Here is a 12,331-nt window from a genome sequence, read left to right as displayed (position 1 = left end):
TACAATATAGTAAACCAAGGAAGCAAAAAACTTGTTCTTTAAAAAACTAATAAAATAATCATACCTCTGGCAAAGTCAATCTAGGAAAAAAGGGGAAAATGCACAAGGACAATTGTTATTAATAGAAAAGAGGCATGACTGCAGATGATGCAGAAATCAAAAATATATGAGAATATTATAAACGATGTTAGGCTAGTCAATCAGAAAATGTGTAAATGTAGAAGCAATAACAAATGTTTTTTCTTGATGAAAGCACTAGACCTAGATAGCTTTACTGATGAGTCCTACTAAACATTTGAATCAGATAATTCCAATCTTACATGAAATCCTCCAGAGAATAGTAAAAGAGGAAAAAATCCCCAACTAATTTCAAACACTATTACTCTCAAATCACAATATAATTATATTTTCTTAAAAAGATAAATTAAATATCTCCACTTTTTTTGTTTTAATTTAAAAGCATACTCCTGTATGCCTCATGGGTCAAAGAAGAAATTATTATGAGAAATTAAAAATACTTAGAACTTAATTCTAATGAACTTTGCATATCAAATCTTATAAGATGTAGCACAGGTGATATTTTAAGGAGAATTATCATAAATATTTATAAGGAACAAACAACAGACGCCTTTGTTAGGAATAACACTTACATTAGAAATAACATTTATATTAGGAAAAAAAATATATTGTCTTAAATGCTTATAGTATCAAAAAAGGATAAAAATAAATGCATCATGCATCCAACTTAAGAAAAAATAAAGAAATAAACCTAAAGAAAATCAGAAAGATGGTAGTAAAGATAAAAGCAATAATCAATAAAAAGAAAAACCAGTAAAAACAGACAAACCCCTTTTAAGATTCAGCAAGAAAGAGAGAAAGCAAAAAAAAAAAGTTAATAATATTTTGAATTCAATACAGATCAGCCACTTTAAAAAAAAATAAGAGAATACTATCATTAACATATCAATATATTTGAAAACATAAAGTGGACAAATTTCTGGAAAAAATATAACTTATCCAAATTGATGCCAGAAGGAATAGAAAGAATAAATAATCCTATAACTAATAAAGAAAATGACTAACTGCTGATGAGTTAAAAAGCTTTTCTGAAACCAGAAGAAATAGAATAAATAATCATATAACTAGTGAAGAAAATGACTAACTGCTGATGAATTAAAAAGTTCTTCTGATGCCAGAAGAAACAGAAAGAATAAGTAATCCTATAACTAAATAAAGAAAATAACTGTCAATGAGTTAAAAAGTTCTTCACACAAAGTAAATATCTAGACCCAGACAAATAGTTCTACCAAACTTTCAAGGAAAGAATATTCCAAAATGTCAAACTTCCATAAAGTAGAAAAAAAAAAAGTACTCTAACACATTCTGTGAGGCTAGTATAAGAGATATGAACCCAGACAAGGACATTATTAGAAAGGAAAACCGTAGGCCTGTTTCATTCAAGAATTGAGAGGCAAAAACCTCTAAATATTGGCAAACTGAATCCAACTGTTTTTATCTTTTTTTTAATTTTTACTTTTTATTTTTTTAAGCGGGCTCCACATGGGGCTTAAACTCACAACCCTGAGATTAAGACCTGAGCTGAGATCAAGAGCCGTATGCTTAATTGACTGAGCCACCCAGGTGCTCCCCAACTATTTTTATATACATAAAATACAATGATGAAGACAGGTGGGTTTTGTTTTGTTTTCTTTTTAAATTAGGCTCCATGCCCAGGGTGGAACCCTACATGGGACCTGAACTCACAACTCTGAGACCAAGGCCTGAACTGAAATCAAGAATTGGATGCTCAACCAAATGAGCCACCTGGGCACCCCAATACAGGTTTAATTCTGGAATGCAAAGATGGTTTAATATTAGGAAACCTATAAGCATTACTCAACACATTAACATATTAAAGACTATTAACAGATACAAAAAGAAAAAAGATAACATTTAGCTACCTATTAATGATTAAAACCTCAAGTAGACACAAAATACAAGACATTTTACTTAACTTGATGAAGACTGTATATAATAAACAGAAAACAATCATCATCCTTTAAGGGAAGAGGAGCTTAAAACCATTCCTTTAAATCCAGAACAAGAAAAGAATGCCAAAGTCACCACTTTTATGAACTTTGGATTCAATATTCTGCCTAGGGAAAAAATACAAGAAAAATAAATTAAAGCCTTAAAGTCTGGAAAGGGGGAAATAAAATTGTCTTGATTGGCAAGTAATTTTTTTTACCAAAAAAAAAAAAAAAGACATACTAATAGACCAGCAAAGTGGCTAGATATAAGACCAATATGTTAAAGTAAACTGCATTTTTGTATAACAGAAAACAATTAGAACACAATTTTAGAAGAGATCTTATGAACATTAGTAATAAGAATTATAATGTATGAAATAAATTTAACAAAAACATAGAAAATATAAAACTTTACAGTAAGATATTTTATTTCTAAGATTTTATTTATTTATTTTAGAGAGAGAGCATGTGAGTAGGGGGAGGGGCAGAGGAAAAGGAAGAGAGAGAATCTCAAGCAGACTCCATGCTGAGCATGGAGCCCAACATGGGGCTCCATCTCACAACCCCGAGATCATGACCTGAGCAGCAATCAAGAGTCAAACACTTAACCGACTGAGCCACCCAGGTGCCCCCACAGTAAGATGTTTTATTTTTTTTATTTTTTTAAAAGATTTTATTTGAGAAAGAGCGTGAGCACAAGAATGGGGTAGGGGCAGAGAGAGAGAGAGAGAGAAGGAGAATCAGGCTCCCTGCTGAGCAGGGAGACTAACACAGAGCTTGATCCCAGGACCCAGGGATCACGGCCTGAGCTGAAGGCAGACACTTAACTGACTGAGCCACCCAGGTGGGTGCCCCTTCAGTAAGATATTTTAAAAAGAACTAAGTAAATGGAGAAATATTCATATTCATGGGTAGGAAGAATTAATATTATATAGACGTTAAGTCTCTTCTAGTTCATTTATAATGTCACACAGTTTCCATCAAAATACCAGTGGGTTTCCCAGGGAAGAAAAAACTGATTCTAAGATGTATTTGGAGGGATACCTGGGTGGCTCAGTCTAGTCTGTTCAGCGTCTGACTCTTGGTTTCAGCTCAGGTCATAATCTCTGGGTCCTGGTTTTGAGCCCTGCGTCAGGTGCCATGCTCAGCAGGGAGTATTCTTGAGGCTCCTCTCCCTCTCCCTCCGCCCCTTCCCTTGTATGTGTACTCGCTCTCTTGCGCTCTCTCTAAAATAAATTAATAAATCTTTAAAATGTATTTGGAAAAGAAAAGACCAAGATCACCAAGATAATTCTGGAAAAATAAGGGAGGAGGATTTGGCCCACTAGATATAAAGACTCATTATAAAGCTATACTAATTAAAAGAATGTAATACTAGTGCAAGAACCTACAAATTAACCAATGAAACACAACAGTATCCAGAGATAAACTCATGCACATATGAAAAACCGTGATCAAGACAGAAGGAGCTGGTCAATCACTTTTTAAAAGAAGGGACTGGGAGGCACCTGGCTGGCTCAGTCAGTAGAGCATGCAACGCTTGATCTCAGAGCCATGAGTTGAAGCCCCACATTACGCCTAGAGCTTACTTTAAAAAAATAAAATAAAATAAGGAAATATTTAGCAAATGAAGCTAAAAAAAAATTTTGGGTCATCCAAATAAAAAGAACTAAAAATATATGCCTACTCACAGTATGAAAAATAAACTCTAGATGAACTGAAACCCTGTATGTCAAAAGCAAATTTTTAAAACATTTACAAAAGGATATAGACAGATATTATTCTGACTTCAGAGTAGGAAAAGATTGCTTAAACACCAAACATAAGTTAATAATTGATACATATGAAAAAATTAAACTACCTCTGTTTATCAAGAGATAGCTTTTACAATTGTGAAAGTACAAGCTACGAACAGGGAAAAGATATTTGCAACAGATATAACTGATAAGAGATGAACAATGAGAACACACTACAAAGAAAACTCACAAATCAATAAGACAAGCTAGCAGATAAATGAGCAAAGAAACAAATAATATTTTAGTGACAAAAAACACATAGCCAGTAAACATGTGAAAAGATGCTCTATCTTACTAGCCATCAAAGACACACAAACTAAAACAAAATACAATTTCACCCCAATAGATTGCCTCTCTAAAAAAGCCTGTCTTTATGCTAACTCCAGTCATCCACCAAAATCTTCCTCTCTTTCTGCCGTGGTCATAGAGTGGTAGCAGGAAACCGGACTGTTTAGGTAGACCATGTTTGCCAGACTCCCTTGCAGCACATGTGGCCATGTGACTAAATTCTCACCAGTTAAATGAATGAAAATCGTCTGGTATATGTCTGGCCTGGGTTTTAAAACACTGAGGCGGGTGCTCCTCCCCACAAGCTAGAACATGGACATACTTAAGACCCAATTTCAATCAAGCAGTTCCCCAGGTGATGGCAGAGCAACAAGATGGAGAAGACTCAAATAATTTAACGAGGCAAAACAATTCTGGTGGTCTGCACTGCATACCTTCAGAATGTCATACAAGAGAAAAAGGAAAGGGGGGGAGGGGAAGGGGGGAAAAGGAAGGAAAGAAAAAAGGAGAAATCTCTATTTTTACATTATTGTGAGATTCCTGCATTAAACAAGGAAACTTACCAAGGTGTCCTGTGGTCCAAAAACACAGGAAGTACAACATACACCAAGACGGAAAAATAACCAGAAATTCCTCCCACCATGCATTATAGCCCGCAGGGCACACATAAAGTCGGCTCAAGCGAAGCAGCCAGAGCAATGACTGGCACAGCACGGACACCCACTCATTGTTAGCTGCTGATGCGATTGTTTTTAATTATTATTATTTCAACATCCTTTTATTGTCTTTTTTTCCTCAATTATTATAAAATATCTCTCCATGCCAAAACGTTCTTCAAAAACTACTGGTAACACCTGCATGACATTCCACGTGTACAAGTTAGTTAACCACCCCCAACGGAATTTAGTTAACCATTCCCCACTGTTGGACATTTAGACTGGTTTTACTTTTATGACATTCTGAAGAAGTTACACACCATTTGAATTCAATTTAATTTTGTGGTAATACTTTACTGGACACCCTACATAATTTTGAATGATCACCATGTTAACTTACACTGTAAAGGAATGGCAATCCAAATGATTGCTCTACTCACTCAATAAATGTTTAATAAACCTCTGTAGTAAAAGGCATGAAAGATACATAAACAATAAATTTTATTATCAAAGTACTTTCAGGACACCTGGGTGGCTCAGTTGGTTGGGTGTCCAGCTCTTGGTTTCAGCTGGGGTCGTGATCTCGAGGTTGTGGGATCGAGCCCTGCATGGGGTCCACACTGTGGGTATGGAGCCTGCTTGGAATTCTCTCCACCCCATCCCCCCGACTCAAAAATAAATAAATAAATCTTTTTTAAAAAAGTACTTTCTGTTATATGTCAATTATACTTCAATAAAGCTGGGGAAAAAACAAAGTATTGTCTCATGAAGCAGAAGCAAATTCACAGCTATAAGTGAATTCTTCCTTTCCATATTGATTTTAAAATATATATATTTTTCTCAAGACCATGAAATTAAACCAGTGACTTGATCTGATGTCTTAAGAATCCTTTTTGTCACAAGTAAATAAAATCCACAGACTGGACTACAGTTTTCATTTTCCATACAACATCACTGAGCAAAGGTAAAGAAAATTCAAAGCAAAAGTTGTAAGCAAACACATGGCAGCCTGGCCCAGGAAATATAATGCTTTTAGGCTCTGTTACCTGTACTTGGATAAGAAATAACGACAATATAAAATCCACTTATGAGGAGCTGGGACTCTCTCTGGTTTGCCTATCACATTTCCCTTTGTATTTCTACCATGAAACCTCGCTCCTCTCCATTCCAAAAGTACACGGGACTTTATCAGGATGATTAAAGATTCACCCACTCTGGGATCTAGTCAGGTAGCAGCCTGGTGATTATGTCTTTGAATTTCAAATAGCTTATCTAAGTCAGAATGTAACGAGAAGCAGTTGAAATGCACAGAAAACTAAAATTACACAGATAACAAGGGCTGCTTTTTACTACTTATCATGTACCAACCCTGTGATAAAGCTTTCCACAGATCGCCTCACGGAAACCTTACAAAGACCAGAAAGTAAGTTCTATTATTATCCCCATTTTACAGATGAAGAAATGGACTCTGAGATGACACATGTGATCAGTGAAAGGGCTGGATGGCTAACACCAAAATCTCTGCTCTTATACACTATGTTCTGTTTTCTCCCATCTTGAAATATCAACAGGAGCACATATATACATGCTGTCGACACACTACAAAGTAACTCGGGACCAACAGATAAAAATACTTTCAAGTAACTAAAAATGTCTTCAAATAACTATCCCTAATCCCACCTTCTACCTTCAACAAGTTAAAACAAATATAGAGTGATAAGACATACAGCTTATTTCCTTTTCTTCTCCTTAATTCTTAACTGAGTTGAAGGGAAAATGGGTAGCATGAATGAAATAAGAAAAGGGTCTGGCCACGCTACAAAGCAGACTCTCAAACCAGAACCAGAGTTGCAAACGTGTGGTTCCCAAATTGGTCAACGCTTCCCAAGAGTAAGGAAAGCAGCACAGACTGTTAAAGCTGAGATTTGTCACCCTGCAGTGCATGCCAACCTTCACTGCACTTCAGAAGGATGCACTGTCCTCAAAAATTTCTCCCGAACTATTCCTTAATATATTTTGAAGTTCATGAAACTAATCAGGGTTTCTGGGCAACATAAGAGGGCTTACTGCAGTCACTCCCATTAGTTTGACCAAAATTTCAAGCAAGTTACATTTGCACATAGTTGCCATATTTTTTTTTCTTGATCCTAAGGCAAGCATGTGAAGTCACTGCCTGCACACTGTAGTTTCTTGAAATGATCTTGGTGGAGAAAACAAACAAACAAACAAACAAACAAACACCACCCAACTTAGTTACAGTTAATCAATTTAACTCCTCCTGTTAACAGACCAGAGGAGTTGCTGTTCTCTTCTAGGTCCAACTATGGTTCCTTCAATGAATGTAAAGTCTAAACAGTGAGGGATGCCTGGTTGGCTCAGTCAGTTAAGCATCTGCCCTCAGCTCAGGTCATGGTCCCAGGGTCCCGGGATCGAATCCCACATTGGGCTCCCTGCTCAGCGAAAAGCCTACTTCTCCTTCTCCCTCTGACCCTCCCCACTGCTCCTGCTCTCCCTCTCTAATAAATAAATAAAATCTTAAAAAAAAAAAAAAAGTCTAAACAGTGAATGTTCTATCTCCTGCTCTACTTTGTGAGGAATCTAAAAGTAAATCATTGTTCCTGAAAACAACTGACCTGGGTTCTAGCCCCAGGTAGGTTATAGTTAATTGTGTAACTCTATCTATGCCTCCTCGCATCGCATAAATGAATGGGTTGGACAGGAAATGTTTAAAGTCCCTCCCAGCTATAAAGTTTTAATTCCTGATTTAAGTTGTTGCTGTTTTCCATCGCAGGTTACATGAAAGAGCATCAGTGGAGATACAGGTTCCATACTGGTGACAGCTGCACTTGTTTCTGTTGAAACCTACTGCATGCCATGGGGTCATACCAAATTGAACTGGCATTTCCTCACGATCCGTCTGCTACCAAAATGTACTATTTGTAGTTCAGGCAGCAGAGTGGTCGAAGAACAACAGGTTTTCTTGGCACTTCCTGTACATATGGCATGTAGATGCCATTATTTGCAGTATTTTCCCAGGGATAATCTCATATATCCCTGGGAAAATACTGCAAATAATAGCTGTCAATTCCTAGCAACTAACAACATGCATTTTTAAAAACAAACACAACCTCTCAGTCCATGAGTTCCACCTCACAAAATGTGTCTTTGGATTCTTTCAGTTCCCATATGGGAACCAATATTTTTCATATGTGTGCCACAATACTTTTGCTGCAGAATTCAAAAATTGCATAGAATACTAAAATCCAGATAATCTCCAAACCTTCTGTTAGCCAGCTGTTACCACCTATTCCCCTGCTAAGCTTTTGCCAGAGATGCTAATAAGCAACATAGTCAACTGGTTTGTGTTTCATATACTTCTCCAGACAAGCTGGCTTCTTCAGAGCCCCACAAACAAGAGATTAACTTCTCTAGATTCTAAATCTTTGGGAAGCTGACTAACACACATGCGATAGTCTTTCTTCTCCTAGCTAACACACTCCTTTTAAATTACCACTTGAGGTCCTTTTGTCCCTGATGTAAACCTATCTATGCTTTGACAACTTGCATAATTCACGATTATATCTCCTCTTACAATTTTGCGCTATACATTTCTGAACATGATTTTATTATTTTTCTGTATTCCCTATTGCATTACATTTTAATTTTCTGAGAACTCAAATGATACATAGTGTTTGTGAATTCATTATAAAAAGAAGTGAAAGCAAAGATGATTTCCCCCACAACTGGGTGGCCGAAAGAAAATGCAAAAAGCTTGAAAATTTTACTAAGTGATTGACATGAACTGATACAACATCTTCAATCAGACTCAAAGATCCTTAGAACCGAGAGAATCCAAACTCTTCATCTGATAGGTAAGAAAACCAAAAGCCAGAGAGAAGCTAAGTGACTTACTCAACATGGTATATCTAACTAGATGCACTTACAGTTTTACACATAAAACTACACATTGTCACCTATGATGGTTATTTTCACAGCTGAGAATAGCTCCATGAAGTCTGTTCCCAAAACATGTGCAGGCAGCCACAGTGGCAAAATCCCACACCTGGAGTCATTCCTTTAGATGAAACCATTATCTCAGAAATTCTGAAATTCGTGCAACTGATATTAGGGAAATGGGAGAGGGAAAGAAAGAACAATACTCTGGAGTATTGAGTTCTAAATAAAAAGGCTAAAAATAAAAGGCACACATAACCGAAATTGACTCTTGAAATCACCCATACCCTGAAGTCATCCAGAAATTCCAATATATGTGGCTTTATTCACTGGGAACAGACCTATGTCTTCTCCTCTGAGTCCAGCCAGCCGGTTTTCCTTCAGCAATCAAACAGACCACATTTCTTTTGTTTATCAACAGATGAAATAGTTGGCTGGAATTAAAAGAAGTCGTTGTTCCAAAACCACATACCTTTAAATAGTGGACTGGCACTCTGCTAGGGTAAGGTGCTCACCCTTACAGAGGGACTCAACAAAAATAAAACAGAAAACCAGAGTCCTGCATTTCACATCCTTACGAAGGAACCGACTCTCACTGCACGGGATGGCTTGGCCTCATGCACTATGTCACTGTCATTTTTCTCCCACTCGTTTCTTGATTTTGCTTAGAAGTACAGGTGAATTGGTGCCATTGAAGGTGTGTGTCCGACTCCACTGTACTGCCCTATTCCCGTAATTGCATATGGATATAATGATCTGGGTTAGAAACAGGATGGGTGGAAATACATAAAGTCTGGACACAGGTCCTGATGAGAAGGGCAGGTCAGGTTAGGAAAGAGTCATAAAGCAGCCTGAGGACTGTAGGTATGTGTAAATGAGGAAGGTTGAAGAGAATGGAAAAGAGCACTTTCTTTGGGACCAGAATTTGTTCCAAAAATAATCCTCACCATGTTCATAATTTTTTCTTGGATTGGATTTGATAGACACATTTTAAACACTGCAACACATCCCATTTTATTGATTTTTTTAATGTAGAGGGCCTTTATCTCAAGCATATCAGTAGTCACATAACAATAGAATTCACGCTCTGAAAGAAATTAACCATGAGACTATTTTTCATATAAGGACTTGATCATGGACAAATGACTTTAGAGCAGAAATAACTAAACCAATACTTGAAAGGGCATTCTGCCAGTCAGCGCTCTAGGCAGCAAGAAAGCCAGATTGCCATCCCCCAAAGATCTACCACAAAGAGCCATGTGCAAAACCTGCAGAAGGAATGGTGACTAGAAGTTCCACCTTGGAATGGTTTTAGGCCATGATGCACTCATTAAGAAGGATTCTGCTTATGAAAAAGTTTACCTGTCACTAAGGAAGTAATTACTTCTCTACTAAAATAACTTCCACGTCAATGTAACCAGTTCCTATTAATTACAAGCAGTTAAAAATCATTTCCTGAACAACGCTGAGTTCAACTCCATTATCGGTGTTAGCCTAAAGAAACATGAGTTCCTGGGCTTGCACACTGCCTCCGTGGCCATGATGAGTTGGTCCAAATTCACCCTCGGGTGATGGAGGGTCCCCCTCCAGGTCCTCTCACAGGACTCCAAGCATTTTCACAACTTGACCACACAAAAGAACACCCAGGCTGCCCCTGCCTTTCCCAAGGCAAGTAAAGAATGCCTCCCTCAGCAGCCCTTTTATAGGCTGTATCTGAAAAAACACAGGTGTCTACATAGCAATTGTTATGAACTTTGCCTTGAAAATTCCAAATAACAGCAGCAATTTCAACACTCCATCCATTGTCTCAATAGGGAAAACCACCCAGGAGAGACCACAGACGAGGAAAAACAAAAACAAAAAACCCCACACAAACACAACAGAGATACGTGTTCATTAAACACTTCAACAGCAACACAAAATACTTGTACTGAGAGAAAATATATTTTTTAAACCACAAGGCACATTAAATAAAAATGCTTAATCAACGTTAATTAGGTTCCTTCCTTCGCTGACAACGTCAATGGATTGAAACTACTACTTAAATATTCAAACCATTTTACATGCAAGTAGCTTCCTGCAAATGATAAAGCAATATTCCCATGTGAGTGTGAAAGATGGCAATGAATTCTGGCCCATTATAAAGGAGGAGTCAGATTCCACTAGTCCCTGCTTGGTTTAACTGCCAGGCTTTTAGGGAGCTGTTTTATAAAAGGCGGACTCACCCTAATAAATAGTGAACAGTGTAAATGTCTAAAATCGTCTGCACTCAATGAAGCTCTAGACAATTTAGTGTCCAGACTTCAGAAAAAATGACTTCTTAAAAATATATATGTATGTTGTGACAAAGATATCAGTTAAAAAGAAAAATAAGGAGGAGAAAGAGGATAACTGGGTAGGAACCACTAGCGGCTGCCTGCCTCCCATTAAGTTGCCCGGCTGAAGGTGGTTAAGTTAAAGCCAGTTCTCTCTCTAGTGGAGGTGCGCTCTGGCAGTCGGGGAGAGCCGCCTGGTTTGCAGCTCCCTGTGGGCTTGACGGGACCAGGATTGGGACGGGGATTGGCTTGTACGCACCCCGGGGTGGCTAAACCAGAAGCTCTGGCTGTCCCTCACCGCCTTCCTCCAACGCAGACACCAAGTTAGAAATGCAACTCCTCGAGCACAATGACAAGCGGCACACAAAAGGAGCAAGGCAGCCGCTCCCATCCTTACCTTTGACTTGACTTTCATACTCGGCTATGATCTCTTTGTCCTTTTTGAATCTGCTCGGAGTGGACATTATCCAGCTGTTCTGGGTTTGCTTTCAATGGGCAAGTTCGGTTAGGCTGTCACAAACCGGTCTCCTTGGAGAGGCAGAGAGTTGTACTCCCACACACCGGGAACCCAGAGGCAGCACCGACAGGAGGTAAAGGAGGAGGAAGAAGAGGCGGCGGAAAAAAGAAGCGAGCCGAGGACTAGATCAACCCGGGCGCTGGCACCATACTCTCTCTGGTTCGAGCTGCCGTCGGTGATCCGGCGGGGAGCCGGGCTCGGGGCCGGGGAGGCCCGGCGCGCAGGCAAACTCTGGCGAGCGAGCGGCGGGGGGCGTCTCCCTGCCCACCCCACCCGGAGCCGGCCACTTCCTCTACGGCCGCTGGGCGGACGCGGGGCTCGCGCCGGCGCTCCGCACCATTGTTAGAAACCCGCACCGGGCGCTCGGGGCAGGGCCGGCCGTGGAGGGCGGGCGCCGCGACCCTCCCTTCCTGCTCCAGCCGCCGGCTCCGGCGCTCGGGGGTCCCACCCGAGCCGGGATGCTGCTGCCGCGGCCGCCGCTCCCCCGTCAGCAAAGGCGGCTACTAGCGCCCGGGCAGGCGAAAAGGAACGTAATCCTAGAGCGAGTCCCCGCTGCCGGCCGGGAGGGCGGCCGCTGCTCCGTTCCAACGCGTCCTGGGCGCAGCCCCGGCGGAGTTTAGGTCTCGACAGCCGGCGCCGCGAGGGGCCTCTGCCTCCTTGGCCACGGGGCGCCGAAGCTACCTCTTTCTCCTCGTCCCGCTTTCCGCTGCTGCCCCCAGGAGGCCGCCGCTGCTCTGCACACTCGCACGCGCACCGGGAGGAGCCGCGCCCCCGG

At 40.0% G+C, this 12,331-nt stretch overlaps 1 protein-coding gene across 5 annotated transcripts in view; it reads right to left on the bottom strand.

Moving 5' to 3' along the window:
• Window positions 1-12,010, bottom strand: part of SRGAP1 (SLIT-ROBO Rho GTPase activating protein 1) — a 275,112-nt gene extending 263,102 nt beyond the window's left edge. For all 5 annotated transcript variants that reach the window (XR_004621057.1, XR_004621058.1, XR_004621059.1 and 2 more), the window contains exon 1: window positions 11,437-12,010. Coding sequence is in view for 2 of the 5 variants with exons in the window: in XM_034644551.1 (XP_034500442.1) it covers window positions 11,437-11,503 (67 nt within the window). In the remaining 3 variants the exon portion in view is untranslated. The remainder of the gene's footprint in view (window positions 1-11,436) is intronic.
• Between the last annotated feature and the right edge of the window lie 321 nt (window positions 12,011-12,331).

This window comes from Ailuropoda melanoleuca, chromosome 15 (genome assembly GCF_002007445.2).
Source record: "Ailuropoda melanoleuca isolate Jingjing chromosome 15, ASM200744v2, whole genome shotgun sequence".
Lineage (NCBI taxonomy): Eukaryota > Metazoa > Chordata > Mammalia > Carnivora > Ursidae > Ailuropoda > Ailuropoda melanoleuca.
The sequence above is the reverse complement of the archived record's forward strand: the minus strand, read 5'-3'. Positions and strand labels throughout refer to the sequence as shown.